At 36.2% G+C, this 19,842-nt stretch overlaps 4 protein-coding genes across 7 annotated transcripts; 2 read left to right on the forward strand and 2 right to left on the reverse strand.

Moving 5' to 3' along the window:
- Window positions 1-1,265: 1,265 nt before the first annotated feature.
- Window positions 1,266-3,899, forward strand: LOC147284242 (cytochrome c oxidase-like protein). The gene is made up of 4 exons (XM_086244772.1): window positions 1,266-1,445; window positions 1,905-2,011; window positions 2,273-2,315; window positions 3,627-3,899. The coding sequence occupies exons 1-4, from the start codon at window positions 1,331-1,333 to the stop codon at window positions 3,665-3,667; spliced, it is 306 nt and encodes a 101-aa protein (XP_086100898.1). The 5' UTR covers window positions 1,266-1,330; the 3' UTR covers window positions 3,668-3,899.
- A 1,287-nt stretch (window positions 3,900-5,186) lies between these two features.
- On the reverse strand, window positions 5,187-8,375 carry LOC147284243 (uncharacterized). 3 transcript variants are annotated; one of them, XM_086244091.1, is made up of 2 exons: window positions 8,104-8,375; window positions 5,187-7,488 (listed from the first exon to the last, which is right to left on the reverse strand). In XM_086244091.1, exon 2 carries the CDS (start codon window positions 7,441-7,443, stop codon window positions 5,350-5,352), a length of 2,094 nt encoding a protein of 697 aa, XP_086100217.1. In that variant the 5' UTR covers window positions 7,444-7,488; window positions 8,104-8,375; the 3' UTR covers window positions 5,187-5,349. The 3 variants fall into 3 exon arrangements, with proteins under 3 accessions (XP_086100217.1, XP_086100218.1, XP_086100219.1); XM_086244092.1 differs by having other exon boundaries at window positions 5,187-7,508; XM_086244093.1 differs by having other exon boundaries at window positions 5,187-7,528.
- Window positions 8,376-8,612: 237 nt separating this feature from the next.
- Window positions 8,613-11,724, forward strand: NFS1 (nitrogen fixation S (NIFS)-like 1). 2 transcript variants are annotated; one of them, XM_086245834.1, is made up of 2 exons: window positions 8,613-10,132; window positions 11,364-11,724. In XM_086245834.1, the coding sequence occupies exon 1, from the start codon at window positions 8,679-8,681 to the stop codon at window positions 10,056-10,058; it is 1,380 nt and encodes a 459-aa protein (XP_086101960.1). In that variant the 5' UTR covers window positions 8,613-8,678; the 3' UTR covers window positions 10,059-10,132; window positions 11,364-11,724. The 2 variants fall into 2 exon arrangements, with proteins under 2 accessions (XP_086101960.1, XP_086101961.1); XM_086245835.1 differs by having other exon boundaries at window positions 11,367-11,724.
- A 2,733-nt stretch (window positions 11,725-14,457) lies between these two features.
- LOC147284245 (EPIDERMAL PATTERNING FACTOR-like protein) lies at window positions 14,458-15,070 on the reverse strand. Its single transcript, XM_086245340.1, has one exon. It carries the CDS (start codon window positions 15,010-15,012, stop codon window positions 14,569-14,571), a length of 444 nt encoding a protein of 147 aa, XP_086101466.1. The 5' UTR covers window positions 15,013-15,070; the 3' UTR covers window positions 14,458-14,568.
- Between the last annotated feature and the right edge of the window lie 4,772 nt (window positions 15,071-19,842).

Raw genomic sequence — 19,842 nt, forward strand, 5'->3', positions numbered from 1 at the left:
CCATGAGTCATTTTGCTGTGTAGTAGTAAAAAAAAAATTTAATATAAATTTAAATCTAAATTGTAATGTATGTTTATCAATCTATTGTAATTTTTTTTTTTTTCATTTTCGTCAATAGTGACTAAAATAAAATTATGAAAAAGTACATTGATTAAAATGTAATTGTAAAAGGTTTTATTGATTTATTTGTAATTAGCTCAAAATAAAAATCCAAGTGTTTTTTTTTTATAATAAAATTCATCAAATAACCTATTTTCCCTAATGTTTTTAATTCAGGTCCATTAACATTAGGTATCAAATTGCAATGTTACCAAAACGTTTATGTCATTTCACTTTAGATACTAAATTTCAGTTTAGGTACCAACTTAAAAAATATGGTTATACCGAGCTGTAACTGTCTAACAGTTATAAATTTTTTATGATTTGTTATTTTTTCAATATTTGCAAGGCTTAAACTTTAATGTTTAGTCTCTGGGTTATATGATTTCATCCCCTAAGCCTAAATAAAAAAAGTATTAAACATTTATAAATTTTAAATGTTTATGAATTTGAAACAGTCACAGTTGTGACTGTGATTGTTCGTCAGTCACAATTATATAACAAATTGGTTTGTGACCTAATCCAAAATGTCTTGCCCTAGGTTAGTACCTAAACTAAAAAAAAAAAAATTAGTGTCTTACTGCTTTGTTGAAAAACTATTGATATTTGGTATTTAATCTTAATTTTCTATTTTAATTTATGTTTTTTCTATTCAATACTTTTATTCTACCTTCATTTGTACACTTTAGATGGCCAATCTTATATGTGGGTGTTTATTGAAGATAATAAAGATCTTTCAAGAAAATATAGTGTAATAAAAAAGATCATATATCCACCAAAGTACTTGCTTCGAGTAGCTTACTTGTTGTTTGAAATTTTGAGTATGATGGATTTTGTTTTATCCCTACATGATTAGAAAAGATAGAGAATGCCACAACACAATTTTATGCCCCTAAATTTTTTTTGGGGATTGTGTAAATTGGTGCAGGGTCAGTCAAATTACAAAATTCCAAAGGTGTGGATGAACATGCATTTACCGACTTGTTACATACAAAGAAATGCTCAACCACCATTGGATGAAATCCGAGGTCTTTAAATTTCATCAAAGGGTAGTTGGGCTAAGTGGTATTTTTCATGGGCTTATCATTCCAACTGAGCCCATTTTGTTACCAAATGGGCCTGCGCCTCTCCCTCTACACACTCGTGAAACAAAAATAAAAGAGGGTTTCACAATTCACTTCTACGCTCTCTGTAAGAAAAAATATCGAGTAAAATAGAGAGTTGCTAAGAAATGGCGATGGCGATGGTCCGATCTGCTACGCTTCGAACCGCCCTGCGCGGTGGTTCTCGATCCTCTGCTCCTCAGAAGCGCTCCTTCTCCTCCTCTGCCCATCACGACGATGCTTGTAATTTCTAATCTCTCTCTCAGGCGCACACACACATACACACGCAAATATGCGCTTATATAAATTGATCTTTGGCGACTTTTTTTTTTTTTTAGTTTTTAGTTTAAAATTTTTTGATCTGATAGCTCAATTAGCATTTGCAGCTATGTTGCGTTTTCACTTTCGTTCCTCAGCTTTGTGATTTTTTCCCTTTTTGTTCAAGATGTTAATAGATTTGTGTAATTTTTGTGGAAATGTGTGATAATATGATGAATTAAATTTTGGGTTCGATCTACTTGTTGTCGGGAAGCTTGGAATTTGATGGAATTGAAAGGGTCTTTCCAGTCGCCTTGAATTTTGAATTCCATGGTGATGGTGATAAACACAGCTTGGAGTTTAAGTCCAAAGTTCAATCTTATTGACACTGTCAATTATTTTATGTTTTTGCATTTTGCTAATCTATTTGTTAAATTTTGTCAGATGAGACGGCCAAGTGGGAGAAGATAACTTACTTAGGCATTATTTCATGCACTGCTTTAGCGGTTTGGAACCTGTCAAAGGGTCATCCTCACTACGACCCACCTCCTGTGAGCTTTCTTCTTTAGCCTTGCGAATTTTGTTGTTTATTTTGCTGCTGTATGTTGAGCTGTCTTCCTTTCCTTTCCTTTGTCTTTTATAAATATATTGCGATATCCATAGCATTCGAACCTATAAAGCTAGTTGGTCAACGGAAGTTTTACTAGTTTCATTTCAAAATTATTTTTTGCATTTTGCATTCCTTGGTATGCTTTATGCCATTACCTTTTGAATTTGATAATGATCCGCTCCATCTATTGTATATGTTGCAGCCGTACCCATATTTGCACATCCGCAATAAGGAGTTCCCATGGGGTATGCTTCTGAACATTATTATGGCCCTGAATTTGTTATTATTTTTCATTGAACGAATGCACACATACATTGTTTTCTCATATAATAAAAGCTTGATAGATTTCAATTGTTGTCTCATGTAATAAACATTGGTTAGATGGTTTCAATATCTTTCCCCTCTATGATAGATTCTATGCTGAATGCAGTAATTGGCCTGTTTTTTTTGTTTGGTACTTGTTTTGTTTGCATTTTCTTTTAAATTGTGTTTCACCTAATTGCTTTATCTGGAATTACATTCCAAAATAACTTGGTGTTCTAGCTTAGCCTTTTTTTAGTTTGTTGCGGTTATTGATCACTATGTCTAGTGAAGAACAGCATTCTCAGGTAGTTCAGGCAGTGGAAAGAACATTCTTAATTGTTTTCATGACCTTAGATGTATTTTAGTAATCTGAACAGAGACCAATGTTGTACCAACTACCAAGATAGTGTGTCATGTAGCCCCAAGCTGATTGTGATTCTAGAACTGGGGTTTTAAAGATAGATGAGGTTGGGGGTGGCAAGCAAAGATAGATGAGAGTGTGATGTGGTCGCAAGTGGATTGTGATTCTAGAACTGAGGTTTTAAATAGAGATAAGGGTTTGTGGTAGCAAGGAAGGATATTATTTATTCCATTTGGAAACTGCTTTTTGCGTGATGAGTCAGCTAAGTATTCTCATTTTTGTGTATTTAACCTCAAACAGTTGATAATGATGCTATGGCTTGCATCTTGGGTGGGGACTAATAGGTTGAACTTTTGCTCGTAGCCCAGCGCCCCATATTTATTGTGGCACCTCTGGCATGCTTTATAAATTCAGGCACCAAAGTATGTAGGGTGTTAAATGCATTGATTTTGAAGGGAATTTTACATTGGACATTAAAATCTATCGTCTGGATGTATCTAATAGAATTTTTTAACTTCAGTATATGCTAGTTTTATTAAAGCTAAAATGGTACATTTTTGTTGTTCTTAGATATGGTATGGAGTGGGCGTCCCTTTCATATATTTTAGATAATTGTTATCCTTTCAACAAATTATTGGCTAGACAGGTTAATTACTTTTTAATGCGATGATACACTGAATAAGCTCTTTGTTTCCTCCTAAGAAACAGGAATTTAAATTGCTTTTCTTGTCCATACGGCATTCTAATCCACCAAATTTTTCCTCGCTGCATTTTGAGAATATTGAGATTTTGAGGCATTATTACTGTTCTACTTGTTGATGTTTTGTTACTTGTTCTCTTTTTTCTTTTTATCAGTGTGTTAGAATCTGATATGTTTTTCTGTAATATTCAGGTCCCGATGGCCTTTTTGAAACGAAGCACGACCACCACTAGGCTGGCTTTCGGCACATTTCAAAGAGATACCATTTGGAATAAGTCTCGTTCATGTTTTTCATGTCAGATGGATTCATTAGGTCACCTTGGATTCCTTTGGATATTAATTATTGCACTTGTTTTTCATTATAAATTCTGGATTGAGACCTCGTGGAAAAGTTGTTCAGTCTTTTGTGTTATGTTTGTCTGTAGCCATTGACACACATAAATAAGATGATGAGATGTTGGATTATATTTCTTTCCATCTTACTGTTTTTCAATCTGCATATTTTATTTGGAATGTGGAGATTTTGTTGGTTTGGTAATTTTATTTACACCCTTTAATATGTTCAACACACCACATCATTTAAAATATCTAATTCCTAGTAGTTAAATTTTAAAAATTGAAAATATGAAAAAGAAAATTCCTTCATCCATAACCTCTCTTGCAGTGGTGCACAGCAATGGCCACAAGAAGGTTGAAACTAGTGCCTTGTTGAGAGCTTTAGCTGCAGAAGGTAATCTTGTTGAGGAGGTGAAAATTCTATAGTCCGAGTTGAGTGTTCATGTGATGTGACTACGAGGGAGTAATGTTGTTGCCCATCATTTGGTCCGTTTTATCTTGCGGGAATGCAGTTTTTCTGTTTGGTTAGAGAAAAAAGGGTTCAAACTGACTCAGACAATATATTGCTTCTGACTAGAATAAAGTTGCAAGTTTTCTTGATTAAAAAAAAGGGTTGGGACGTCATATTCAAGTTAAGGTGAATGTGTCAGGCTGCAATTTTCAGGGTCAACTTTTAGGTTTTGGGGCATTGTCACAGTTTTATTGCCCCATGCCAAGTGCAGGCACATTGCACACTCTGGTGGTCCTCTGCTAGCCAAACAAAGATCTAAACAGACTCCCTTTCTTTGCTATCTATTGTGGCAAGGGGCAGTACTTTTTTTTTTTTTTTTAGATTTAGTGGGAGGGGAAATCAAATTTGGGTGCAGAAGGACAAACTCTACGGCTTTTCATAATCGTTTTTGTTTTTTTCCATATAAATGATGATTTTGATGATCCAAGCAACACCTTAAAGACATGACATTGACTTATAGCATCTAATCTAAATTCAAAACCAATTAGCAAATGATTATATCCTTAGAATGCAATGCTTCATTACATGCGGTGAACATAACCAAATACGTAAATTAATTATATTGGACGTGTGGAATGTGACCAAATTGAGTTAAACATATAAATGAACTGTTTGCTCAAATACTATGTTATATCTAACCTAAAATTAATTGGTGATAGCTCAAAAACGTAGAATTTTATACATTGAACTCCAAAACTTGGGAACACTAATGTAAGATTTTATGTTCGTAGCATGTTCTCCCATTACACCAAGCAATAATCTCAGCCGTTTCCCGGCTTAAAAAAGGAATATCACTTTGCATTTCGGGGAAGACAGACTTCAGAAGAAGATACAGGAAGAGGAAAAACAGTATTTTAAGATTGGAACATCATATCAATTATGCATTGTCGAAAGATCTTGAAACTTCTCAAATAGCACCTTGATATTATAACTTTTAGCACTACAATCACAATGAAGTACAATGAGCAAAGAACCTTACAGTTATGCCTATTCACCTTAGAAGAAAAAGATGAAAACAAAATGAAATAAATGGTTGCGTAATGAATGGTGACCAACTCATTAGAGTTTTTACTCTGCAGCATCATTGCTATGACCTTCAGGTTTGCTTTCTGGCAAAGTATCCAGGTCTATACGAGCCTGTTTCTCTTCTTCAGGTATTGAAGAATTTGAAGAATCAACAGTAACAATATGGCCCTCGTTAGTATTGTCATTTGTGTTTGAGGATTCTTCGTTCTCCTTCTGGGCATTACCAGATTCTTCTCCGCCTGCACCATCAGTCTCATTTGAGTTGCTCTGAACAACATGCTCATTTTGATTATTGCCAGCATCAGTGGGGTTTGAGAATGCCTCTTTCTCTTGGAGGACTGAAGAATCAACTGATTCCTTTCGGCCTGCATCTGCATTGTCATTGGTGTTGCTTTGTACATTCTCATCCTCTTTCAGGGCAGCATCAGCATTATTATTTGTGTTTGAAGATGCCTCTTTGTCTTGGGATACTGAAGAATTAGAAGAATCAACTGGTTCCTTTTGGCCTGCATCTTCATTGTCATTTGCATTTGCATTATCATTTGTGCTGTTCTGAGGAGCACTGTCATGTTCATTCTGGCCTGCATCAGATTTGCTATCTGTGTTTGAAACTGCATCTTTCTCTTGTTGTAATGAAGAATTGGAAGAATCAACTTGTTGCTTTTGCTGAGCATCTACATCGTCATTTGTTTTTTGAGACAGTATACTTTCTTGTGTCCCTTCTACCTCAGTGTCACTGCTGAACTTTTGAATCTGAACAATGCTCGTGTTTGAAGGTGCAGAACCATTCTCTATTTCTGTAGATGCATTTGAGTTGACAATCTGACTATCCGACACAACAGATTCAGAATTACTAGAAGTATCTGTGGGTTCTCCATTACTTGCATCACCATTCTCAGTTGTAGTGGAAGGTGTTGTGCCAGAGTCTTGTTGATCGCTGTTGGGAACTATATCAGATCTCTCGGTTTGCTCTAATACAACATTTTGCAGTGGAGAGTCATCTTTCTTAGTGTCCACTTGCTGCTGCTCAAATGATTTTGTAGCTTCTGTTGAATTAGGCTTGGATCCATTCTCTGATTCTGAGTAACTCCCATTACCTCCCTCTTTGGTTTCTGTAGCATTTTCATTATTTGAGACTGACTTGTTTTGGTCTACTTCACTGCTATTTGCATTATTCTCCTGCTGAAACTCATGCCTCTCCTTGTCTTCAAACTGATTTGCTTCATTAGAATTTTCTGGACTACCTTGTTCATTACTAGCTGTTACATGTTGAGTTTCATGGACCACAGCACTGGAAGCATCATCAGCCTTGTAATTCTCTTCTCTTGCCTCCTCATCATTTTTTTCACCTCCATCTTGAACCCGATTATCAGATAAAATCAGCTCTTCAATCTTGTTACCTTCCTTCTCTTCTGTCTCCTTTTCTTTATTATCTATCTCATTGTTCTCTTCCTTCTCCTCTTTATTATCCTCCCCCTGACTCTCCTCTTTGGTCTCTTCACTTTCTTTCTCTTTGGTCTCTTCACTTTCTACCTCTTTGGTCTCTACACTTTCTATCTCTTTGGTCTCTACATTTTCTCTCTCTTTGGTCTCTTCACTTTCTTTCTCTTTGGTCTCTTCTCTTTCCTTCTCATTGCTTTCCTCACTCTCCCTGTCTTTGTCGTATTCATTCTTCTTTTGTCCATCTTCATCCTCTCTGCTCACTTCATTTTCATTCACCTGGCTCTCTTCCTTTTCTCTCTCTCCATCTACTGAATCACCACGATCATCTGTGCTTTCTTCAATTTTCTGTTGATCATTTTCATTGATCTCATCATCTCCACCACCTCTTCCTGCATTATTGATCTCTTCATGCTTGTTTTGTTCTTCAATCTTGTTTTCTTCTTCTTCCTCCTCCTTGTGCCTTGCATCTCTAATGACACTTTCCTCCACAAGAGGGTTGAGGTCTTTTCTTCCTAACTTTACAACTTTCTCCCCATCTTTTATTCTTTCACTGAGTTCTGCTTTCTTACTATGAGACTGCTTGACTTGGTAAGCTAGCCAGATGCAGACACCCAGCAAAAGAAATAGTTGTAGAGCATGCTTCACCTTGAAACCTTTTGATTTTGGGTTCCGGCGAGGAGATAGCCTGAACATGGCGAATCTCTCTAAGCCTCAACCTCTATATGTTCTTCAAAACACCTGGGTCAAAGTTCCAACTTCTGTGAAAACCGAATTCTTGCTAGTGTCATCAAATCATAAGATACAAATATTGTAATCTTCTTAGTTTCATAAATCAAAATTCAGGGCAACAAATACATGTTCACTTATCTACATATGATAGCAGTAGGTAAAAAAAAAAAAATTAAGGAAAGTGGGACTATTTAACACTAATTATGTGAATCAAACTCTACGAATCCAACCCCAAGTGAGCTTAGTGCTTACAGGAGAACCTTTAATTCACTAGACCAGAACCTTAGAGACCCAATGGACAATAAGCAACCCCATATCAATATAACATTCATTTTCACATTTGAAGCTATTTAACATTGTCATCACCAATGAGATTTTTACTATCCAACTAAAACCAGTATCTATTTCACATTCCAAAGCCAACCCCACTTCAAATAGTTGATATAGAAATAGAAAATAACATATATAGAAAAAAGAAAGCAGAGCAAAATTCACCGACATTGCCAAATTAACTCAGATCTAACATGCTTGTGCAGCACATCACCAAATCTAATTGCAGCAACATCTGATAAAACTTCACAATGTCAAAAAGAAGAGTGAATTTTCAGTAGGGAAAAGACATACCAGAGGGAGGTGGAGGTCCTTAGATTCTGCCAAGGAGAAAAAGTATACCCCTTTTGGTGTGGGTGGGTAAGATACCAAAAAATGAAATCTTTCCCAGAATGAGAAAAGGTGGTAGGTATAGCCTATGGGACTTACCACATGGTGGTCCTTGAACAAATGGGTGATCTGAACAATGGGTTTTGTTGGTGTGTCTACTACAATGTTCTTCTTTCCCACCTAGATTTGGATCTGAAATCTGGGAATGGCACAATGAAATAGGACAACAAAGACAATGTAACAAAGAAGTGTGAAAGAGAAAGAGACTCTGGAACTGTTGGCTTGCTGTGATGAATTTAAAGCAAGACCACGTGGCCCAAATCTAAGCGAAAGCTTTATCTGGATATTATGCTGTGACGTTTGGATTATCATTATACGACGTCGTTTCGTTAGCATATTCAAGGTTCACAGGTCGCCACGTGTCATCCTCGAGATCGAAGAAGTCAGTGAGTGGGCTCTGACTCTCATCTCTTTTCCCTTTGCTCCCTCCTTACTCAAAACCCCAAACCAAGCAAACAAAGCAAAGACCCTAAAAATCGATGGCTTCGAAGCTTTTAGCTTCCACTCTCCGCAAAACCCTAACCCTAACCCCAAAACCCATTTCCACAACCACAAGCTCCCACCTTTTCCGCTCCTTGTCCACCGCCGCGGCTGCCGCGGAGCCCTACGAGGACACAGATGGAATTTCGATGAAAGGCGTGAAGATCTCCGGGCGACCGCTCTACCTGGACATGCAGGCCACGTCACCGGTGGACCCCAGGGTCGTCGACGCCATGATGCCGTACTACCTGTACCGCTACGGAAATCCCCACTCCCGGACCCACATGTACGGCTGGGAGTCCGACTCGGCCGTGGAGACCGCCCGCGCCCAGGTCGCCGATTTAATCGGCGCCTCGCCGAAGGAGATCGTCTTCACCTCGGGCGCCACCGAGTGCAACAACATCTCCGTCAAGGGAGTCATGCACTTCTACAAGGAGAAGAAGCGCCACGTCATCACGACCCAGACCGAGCACAAGTGCGTTCTGGACTCCTGCCGCCATCTCCAGCAGGAGGGTTTCGAAATCACCTACCTTCCGGTGAAGCCCGACGGGCTTATCGACTTGGACGAGCTAAGGGCGGCGATTCGGCCCGATACGGGGCTCGTATCGGTCATGGCGGTGAACAACGAAATCGGGGTTATTCAGCCGATGGAGGAAATCGGAGAAATTTGCAAGGAATTTAAGATTCCGTTCCATACCGATGCGGCTCAAGCCCTGGGGAAGATTCCGATTGATGTGGACAGCTGGAATGTGAGTTTGATGTCTCTGAGTGGGCACAAGGTTTACGGGCCGAAAGGGGTCGGAGCTTTGTATATGAGGCGGCGGCCGAGGATTCGGGTGGAGCCCCAAATGAATGGTGGTGGGCAAGAGAGGGGTATTCGGAGCGGGACCGTGCCCACCCCTTTGGTTGTGGGGATGGGCGCGGCGTGTGAGATTGCGAACAAGGAGATGGAGTACGATCAGAAGAGAATTAGTGCTTTGCAGGAGCGGATGCTGAATGCGATTAATTCTAAGCTTGATGGGGTGGTGGTCAATGGTAGCACGGAGAGGCGCTACCCCGGGAATCTCAACTTGTCCTTTGCTTACGTTGAAGGGGAGAGCTTGCTCATGGGCTTGAAGGAGGTGGCGGTGTCGAGTGGGAGTGCGTGCACCAGTGCCAGTTTGGAGCCCTCCTATGTGTTGAGGGCATTGGGGGTGGATGAGGACATGGCCCACACTTCGATTAGGTTCGGGATTGGGAGGTTCACCACCGAGGCAGAGATTGACCGGGCAGTTGAGCTTACAGTGCGCCAGGTGAAAAAGTTGAGGGATATGAGCCCACTCTATGAAATGGTGCAGGCAGGGATGAATATTAAGGAGATTCAGTGGTCACAGCATTGAGCAATTGAGTGAAGCGGTTCGTATACATATACACCTGTGAGCTGCAGCTGATCAAAGTACGTGGAGATTCCAAGGTTCCTTTTGCTATCCTTGTTGTAGATGCCTTTCACACCTCTCCATAGTTACTCTGTTACTAAATTTATGCTATTTTCTGTATTTGGTTTTGTATCTTGTTGATTAAATTATTTTTGCACTACAGGAATTATCCATTGTGACATATGATGTGTACTGAATGTGGTAATTAATGTTTGAATAATGATCAGTAATTGAATTTTTTTTTTTTTTTTTGCATAGTATAATTCATATGTGTGGATATGGATAACATAAAAGATTGCCCCATTGATGAATTGATCGCAAATTAGCAGATCACATTGAACATAGATAATGGAGATCATTGCCTCATTGCATTACAGTCTCTCTCCTTGAGCTATTTAGTTCGGCATAGGTCATAAGTCATCAATGACTTATCATACATTTTGGTTTATGGATAAGGAACACTAGTGCAGATGTCAATGAAAAGTGTATCTCAAGATGGTGGTGTCATGTGTATCTAAGCTTCATGTGTATCTCTTAGATGGTGTAGTAATTTTACATGGTGCTTTATGCATATCGTGGGCAACTGTCTTGGACCCTTGCCCCTGTTTTCAAGCATTTTATTGGGCCCCACCCAAATGCACTTTATATCCCAACTCAAAAGGGCCTATGTGTGGTTTAGATTGTTTGGTCTTTAGCTAGTCTTGTCTTTCGAGTTCTATGTGTTGCAGTTTTCGTAATCTATTTTTGGGTTGTACTTGGGGCTTGTGTGTGTTGTTCTGAATTTCTATATGGTCCTTTTAGATTACAAAAATATCTTCTTGTAATGAAATTGAGAAATTTCTTCTGGTAAAAAAAAAAAGGATGAAATTCTTTGTTTTATTTGTTTCTTCTATTTAGATTTTACTAAACTATGAAACAACAAGATCAAATTTGATCCTTTTGAGTTGTAAACAATTTGTGGATGCTTAAAGAAATAGTTTCACGTGAATGCACATGGAGGTCCGAGGGTCCCATTTTAATGGTTCGCCTCAAGGGGCAGTTCAGAATTTCCCAGAATTTCCTGAAAACTGAGAACCTAGCTTCCTGTTGAAATACATAGCTGGTTCCTAATACATGTCTTTTTGAAAACAAATGAACAGAGTGGTTTACATTACTTCTTAAACTATGCCAGTACATTGTCCTGGTTAGAGTCCTTTATTACTGGTCTATATTGATTACAAGAGGCATGTGTTAAGTCACATATTCTTTTATCTTTCTTTTGTAATTCAGCAGTTTCGTCAAGTGATTAAACATGAAGTTATGAACCAAGACTTTAATACCAATGTATTAACTTAATGGAGAATACTTGGAGATAGAGAGAGGAAGAAAGATCGTTGCATGATCCTTAATTCCTTATGGTTTGGAGAAAGTTTATGATAGGGTAGCTAGGGGTATAAAGCAGCAATGATATACCAAGTTGATAAAGCATATGTATGATGGAGCTGTGATTGTGGCATAACAATTGCTGCAGAGACGAGCGAATTTTCTGTTATTGTAGGCTTGCTTTGATTACGGATGAACTGATAAGATACATAAGGGTGCTATCTTTTAACAGTAGTGCTCAAGTTTTTATAGATTGATATGTGATTGAGAGGAATTGCCTCAAGTCTCTGTGGAAGAGGCCAAAAGAGGTCTACTTTTAGTGAAACAGGGTTGAATGACTTGAGTCATAAAGTTATTAAGAACAATATTCATGCACTTAAAACAAAAAGGGTTATCTTACTGAGTTTTCACATCATATTCCTTCCAACCCCAAAGCTCTAGGATTGTGCCTCCTACCCCTGAGTTTTCACATCTTTTTGACATATTAGTATATTAGAAGTTAGAACCCTTCTTTTATTAACCTTTTAATATCAATGGTCCCATCCATACCATAGATCTGTTTCATTTAGTGGAACCCTGCATATATTCTAGCTTCTAAGACTGATGGTTCTTCCAATGCCAACTTTTGGCAAACCCATTAGCAGGGCCTTATTCGGCACAAATTTGTTGCATTAAGTAGCACACCGAGAAAGAAAAAGGCATATTTTCGCCTTGACACACCAAATAACACACCTTTGGGAACGATTTTTTTTTGTTTTTTTGTTCTTGGTTGATTTTGGGTTATCTTTGGGAACTATATTACTAAAGTTTGAAAAACTTACATGTAACTGGTATATACACTCGCGCTCTTACAATATTTTCTCAAATGCTAGTCATGTGAAAGAGAGTGTATAAATCCGTTATATGCAAGTTTTTCTATACTAAACTAGCCCTGTTTCTGATGGTATTTCATACAGAATGGGTGAGTCTTAGGCTTCTTCATGGCCTAAAGCAGCTTATTTTTTAGAATATAAACTTAACAATGGATTTATGCTTTCCGTGTGCTTCAATATTTGCTTCTTTGACCCTCCGTAGCTTTGTAACACTGTATCTGGGCACTTTTAGATGCCTTTCAAGATCTCAACCCAGGAAAATTGAATGCAAATATTCTGCTATATATATTTCTTTTTCATTAATGTGTCCTTGTGAATTTGTGATTAACTTAGTACACCTTAGATTCTATAAGCACTCACTAAGTTTGACAACCCGGCCTCAAAGCAACAGTTGGTGACAACATTGATGCACAAGTTACCATCTTGCTGCAGAGTGCATACACGACTTTTGACACAAGTCCATGCAATGTTGCATTGAAAATCACACTGTATAATCTACAAACAGTTGAGATGAATAATAAGCTGGTGCAGAGTTCAAGACGTCTCTGTTTGGTTACGCATCAATCCTATACTTCTTCTCATTTTGTAGTTAAATAATACCAAGGGGCAAGGGCAAAGGACCCATGAAAGTGCCCTGACAGAGGGATACACTAGTAGATGCAAAGGGTTTGTGGTCTCAAACCCCCATATATCTGTGTCAAATAGGAACCATATAGGGATGGGATGGAGAAGTTTCAATGCTTTTGGGATGGGATGGGATGGGATGCAAAGGGTTTGTTGTCTCACTACCATAGGGACTAAGGAGTGGCCTTGGGAGTACTGTTCCATTATAGTACATTTTGTCCATGGACTAGGGATGGAGAAGTTTCAATGCTTTATTTTTTTTTTTTGGGTGGTGGGTTTTGAATTTTGGTTGCTGAAAGTGATATAAAGCACAACAAACTTGAGAGGAAAAAGGCATGGGAATCAGAATCGGTTTCTTTCACAATCTCAGCTTTTCAGTTCTCTCTATTCTTGAGCTTTGCACCAACATTCTCATTAAAACTCTTGGAGCTGTTTGCTTTGGATGTGGATCAACTGTTTACACGAATGATTTCTGCCTTGTGTGGTTTTTTTCTCAATGTACAACTTCAGTAGAGGAACCTTTTATTTTCACCCAAGATCTTAGTTTCTTCTTCGTTGGTTTTTTTTTTTTTTTTTTTTAATAAAAGAAAAAAATAAATAAATGAAAACTAATGAAAAGAAGAAAAAAATATATCACTATATATAGTGGAGCATAACACAAATACAAAAAGATTCATATAGCGCTACAAACATATCACCGAGCACGAATAGGTCGGACCAACATTAAACCTCTACTCAATGTATATCCGATCACATTATTATAGTTATGCCATGTTCTTTCATTCTAATTATATATTTGATCCCATCTTGTACATATGTGCGATCCATCTATACAGATGAATCATATATCTGTGAGAAATGTGACTAATAACAGTTGAGAAATATTTGGGCTCAAAATGGAAAGCTCTCCTTTTCTCTTCCGAGTAATATTTGATTGATTTAAATTTTAAACCACATAAGTTTTTTTTTTTTGGCCAAGAAACCACATAAGTTTAATTTTGTCAAAAGTAACCCAAAACTTGCTCAATTAGCAAAAAAGATGCAGGGAAAAAAAAAATTCATCTTAGAATTAGCGTTGAAGTTGAGTTGACAACCGGCACCTTACTACACTCACCGTAATACATCACATCTTTTCTTTTTTCCTTTGGCTAAGACAATGCAAAAGAATTGAAAGCTGCCCTTTTTTCATTGGCAGTAGAGAATGCAGTGTTAAGTGATAATCGGATATTACACTTCTTTACGTTATCTATGCTTCTTGGGGCCGAAGACAGTAACGTGGTGAAGAGGTGAACAAGAAAAGTCTCAAAAATTTGCAAAATCCTAGCCTACAACATATCATGTCAATATGTCATCATGTATTGTCATGCAAATAGGTATGTGTGAAAGTTGTGAAATCACAAGAAATCCATCAAAAAAAATTAAACCAAGAAATATTAGACAGAAGAAATTAATTAAGGAACCAAAACTTATTTAGGCACTATCATAAAATTCATAATCATCCATATACAAGATCCAAAAATGGGTGTTGTCCTCCTCGGCTCCTCCACCTAAAATTTTATTTATACTAAAATAGCAAAGTTAATCACTGAATTAATCATGAAAATAATAACATCATCTCAAGGGTCGAAGATCAAGCCGCCACATTTGCATTTCCAACTCATGGGCTTGTATTCGCTGGAGAAGTCGCCTCTGGCATAAGCAAGATGGTGGGATGCTGCTGCTGGTGGTGAAGAGTTTGTGTTGGCTGGTTTGAGTTGGGGGCTTGTAGGCACTTGAATGGCCTCACAGGGCCCACATGTGCCGCACCTTCTCTTACACCTTGGAGGCCTTGAACCTATCTGACCTCTCAGAATCATGGCCTTGTTCATGCTGTTACTCTCTTCTACTTCATTGCTCACTGAAACTGTCTTCGAATTCATTGCTCTGCCTTCTGCCATGATGAATCTCTGGGAATTGCCAGAGCTCAAAACCAAGACAAGGAGAAGACACAGACAAATTGTGTAGTAGCCACCAAGCCTGTGGCTGCTGCTGCTGCTAATGGGACTTTGACAATAACCCATTACTAATTTCACTGCAGGAGGAAAAGGTGAGGGGATGAAGAAGCTGAGAGAGAAAGAGAGGGAGAGAGAGAGGGAGTAAATGGAAATGTCAAATGTGTTTGTGTCTATGTATGCCAATTTAAGTGGAGAAAATTAGATAGATCTGCCAAGTGTAAAACCAAGTGGGTTAGTACAGAATGACAGCTTAAAAATGTAGTTAATTCTCTCTCTCTCTCTCTCTCTCTCTCTCTCTCTCTCTCTCTCTCTCTCTCTCTCTCTCTCTCTCTCTCTCTCTCTCTCTCTCTCTCTCTCTCTCTCTCTCTCTCTCTCTCTCTCTCTCTCTCTCTCTCTCTCTCTCTCACTATTCCATTGGGATTTTTGAGGTGATGGAACATGGATACTGGAATGGACAAATGAGAAAATGCAGTGGGATAACAACGAAAGAAGGGAACTACCAAAAGGGAATAACCACAACCTCGATTAGGGAGTATATCAGACAACAAACAAACAACGTACATTTCTCACCATTAAATTTTACAACTTTTCATTTATTTAATTTTTGTCTGTTTTTAACTTCGTATATTTCTAAATAATAAAATACTTATTAATATATGATACGTTAAACAAATTTGATGAATCTAATATTAGAAAAATTTTATTATATAAACATGGATTTTGTACAAATATATTTTAATTCATAAATCTTGACGGGTATAGTATAATACAAATTTTTTTTGGTAAGCATATATTATAGAAATTTTTTAATTATTAAATCTATATATATGTCATATGACTCATATATTAATATACAAACTCCTAAGATTATTGATATTTCAGAAGGTGACAGAAAAAAATGCAGGGCCCAAAACATTAAACAGGAGATAAAGGACAAGAAACCAAAAAAAAAAAAACCAAAAAAAAAAAACTACAAAAAAAACTACAAATTACTCAATCCACTTTTTTATAATTTTATTTTAGTTACTATTGATTAAAATGAAAAAAAAAAGAATTATAATAGATCAAACATACACTATAATGCAAATTTATATTCGTAATAGGTTTATATTTGACTGCAATGCAACAAAACGACACCCAAAATCCAAATCCTAAATCATAAGCTCCATAATCCAAATTCTAATCCTTAAACCAATTTGACAAAAAACAAAAACTCCAAACCTTAAATTAAATTAAAAACAACGTCGTAATTTTATGCTCATAAATAATAAAAAAAATAAAATGAACAAATTGGTAATTTCTGATGTACTAAAATATATGACATCAATAAATGAAGTGAGCCTATTGATCGAAGTGAGATAAAATTTCAAAACTCATTATTAAAAAAGAAAAAAAAATAATAAAAAAAAAACCCACAAACCCAACACCACCCCACCCGCCACAAGTTATAAGAGGGATGGGATTGGCTACCGCTAAAAGACATGGATTTACAGCTGTGGGGTTCTGGGTTTTCGCTTTCCTTGCAAAATTTGAAGCATTTATTTATTTCTTTTATTCAAAAAAACTTGTTTCTGGGATTTGTTTCTTGTGGCATTGGGCCTGAGCAGTCCCACCTAGTCACGCCATATCCATCTTTCTGTCTCTGCCGCTGTGGAAAAAGAGAGGACATGCAATGCAATGTACGCTCACTCATTCAACTCTTTTCAATCATGATAGTGTAATCACATTCACATGTCTTGCCCCAAATCCAAAACTTCCCTTCCCATCATAAATAAATTACAAACGCATTCCCTCCATTTTTATCTATTTTTCTTTTTTTAACAAACATTCATTATTGGATGCAAGTTTGTGCATTTTCAAATAGTGAGTTCCCTCTATAAAATAAAATAAAATAAAAATATTTGAAAAATTAGGCAGTTCCATTCCTCATAGTTTTATCTAATTCATAGCTTTATATATGATTTGGTGAATTCAACCAAGCGACAAATAACTACTAATTAATCAAAGTGGAAATTAAAAAAACAGAATTAAAGTAGAAATTTTATAAAAGTACAGGGACAAAAATGTCATTTGGCCAAAAGTAAATTAATATCAACCCTGTTCACTCATGTATTACATTAAAGTAAGCACAAATAATACTCTTAAAATATTAAGTTTTCAATGCAGTCGTGTGTGTCATGACTATACCAATACCATAAATATCAGTAGAGAATGGTATTTCATTTATAAGTTAGATTAAATACTATGAATCCCACTCAAGGAAAAAAAAAAAAAAAAAGAGGAGAAATTCCATGAAGTAAATGTTCCGATTGCTAAAGAAAGTAAAATACAGTCCAATAAGACAAAACATTTCACTACTCGAAATCATGCGTAATTAAAAGTTAAGACTAAGGTGTGCTAGATAGAATCAAGTATATACCTTTGTCACGCGACTGGAGTCTGAATCCAAGTGTTGCGCGTCTCCTCTCTTACCAATCACCAAGTTTTTATGTCAAAAGTTAATTTTCTCCAAAAACTTGTAAAGATCGAATCACACCCTAACACTTGCATAGGGGTGTGACTTGAGTTTCAAGTTTTGAACCCTAAGAAGCCTTGGGCCAATCAATTGGGCTATTTTGATTATGATCCGTAATTAATTATTCTTGGCCCAAAGCACTACTAATTAATCTTCACAGAATGGCTTCTAACTGCTTTTAGGTTAATTCATCCTCATTTTATTACCTAAGAATTTCTTTTAAATTACTAATCATTTAAAAAAAAAAAAAAAAAAAAACTCACCCAAACTCATTTATTCATATCCTTATCCCGTTTTTTACCTCATCAACCAAGGGTTCACCTCATACCCTTTTAGGGTGTAAAATGGAGTTTGTAAAGAGTGCATGTTATGTTTTAATTTGGAAGCCCAAAATCACATAGTTAAAACTTAACATAAAGTAGACAAACTATGTGTCATTTGATTAATCTAAGGACTATGATAAATCAGTCTCTTATAATTAGTCCCTCATAATAATTGGACTCTTAATTTTCAATTGATTTTAATTCAGTAATCTTCAATTGATTTAAACTAAGTAATTTTCAATTGATTTTAATCTTTTATATAACTCATAATCATAAACTCCTCTATTTATATGTAACCCTTTAGGTTCTATTAGTTCCATAGTGCGAGTTAACTATTTCTAATATAATTTTGAGTTAGAATACTTTTTTGAGTTCTTTATTTTCAAGTCCAAAACGAAAAAGCCCATGATCGGCTGGTCCACTTTAATAAGCTGAGTGTTCGGCACTGTGCACCGAGCGTTGGACAATTGCCAATGTCAGACAATGACAATTATTATCATTGTGCGACAATAACTATTTGAATTGCATAAAACACACATGTTATATTGTTACTAATTGTCACTGTGCGCAATGGCAATTTGCTTAGTTAAAAAAAAAAAAAAACACACGCCGAGCGCTCGGCACCAAAAATATGGAAGAAAATATAATGTGGGCTTTATTTATACAAAGATGACATATTTATAATTTATCATTATAATTTTTTAAGTGGGTTTGTTTATCATTAAGGGCTGTAAAATGAATTTTAGAGTAATGTACTTTACTTTTTTAATTCTCTCATCTATTGAAAAGTAAATAACAATAACAATATAAATTAATTCTTAATGCATTCACAAATTATGAATGACATCAAACAACACGTGGTTATTACTCGATAACTTGAATTATAACCAAAATAAGAATAAACTTTTTTTTGTATTAAGAAAATTAGAATAAACCTATTTAGTTAGAATTGCAATACAATGCCATCTTTCTATTATACAATATGTATAAAAATCACATTATTGGTTTGTGGGGCACAATTTTTTGAAATTACTTAACTAGAACAACCTAATTCAAAGCAGTTTTAACAAATTTAAAATATATATATAAAAAAAAAAAAAAGCCCCATTCAGTTTACAACACTAACAGAGCCGTCCCTGAGCAAGGGCACCAGGGGCGACCGCCCAGGGCCCAATTTCAAGGGAGGCTCAAATTTTTTTTTTTTTTTTTATATATGTAGTATATATTATAATATTTAAAATTAGAATATATATATAAAATTGATGCTGAGTAGCCTGACTGTGTTGTTGTAAAAAAAAACATTAGTGTGTATATATAATTGCTGGTGGTTAGAACTTAGAAATTATATTTTTTTAAGTGGGGCCTAAAGTTATTGGCCCAAAGTTGCATAACATTGCACATGTATTGGGAAAAAAAAAAAAAAAAACTGAAAGTTGAAATGTTTTTTTTTTATTAAACAAATATCTCATTCTCTCTATCAGTCTCTCTCTCTCTTTTAGGCTTTTAGCTCGTCCAAACTAACCCAGTTTCCCAGTCACCCTCTTCCTCAATCATTAATCAATTGATTCAATTAAATTGAAGACTTGAAGTTAATCCATTCGATTCTCAAGGCTTTAGCCTTCAGCTCCCTCTTCAATCATTTCTTGAGTTTTAATCTCTTTCTTAGCCCTGTCTTCAGGCATTTTCATTAACTTTTTTGGTCCTTATCTTATTGTACTTGTGTTTTTTAGGTGGTGCATTTATCACATAGTTGCTCAGATTGTTGAAGAACCTCTTTTTGACAAGTCTAAAGGCTGCAGCTTTAATTTATTTTTATTCAAAGGCCCTATAACTTTAATTATTTCTTGTCCAAAGTTTTTTATTCAAAATTTGTATAAACTGTGATATCATCTTATGTTTAATGAAAGTATTTTTTTTCTTTTTAATTTTCAAGCAAAAGTAAATAAAAAACATGTCTATAGAATTATGTATATATATATATATATATTGTACAAAGGGTCAATTTCAGAGATTTTTGCACCGGGCCTCTAAAATATCAGGAACAGCACTGAACACTAA

The sequence above is a fragment of the Dryas octopetala genome, chromosome 5 (genome assembly GCF_963921425.1).
Source record: "Dryas octopetala chromosome 5, drDryOcto1.1, whole genome shotgun sequence".
NCBI lineage: Eukaryota > Viridiplantae > Streptophyta > Magnoliopsida > Rosales > Rosaceae > Dryas > Dryas octopetala.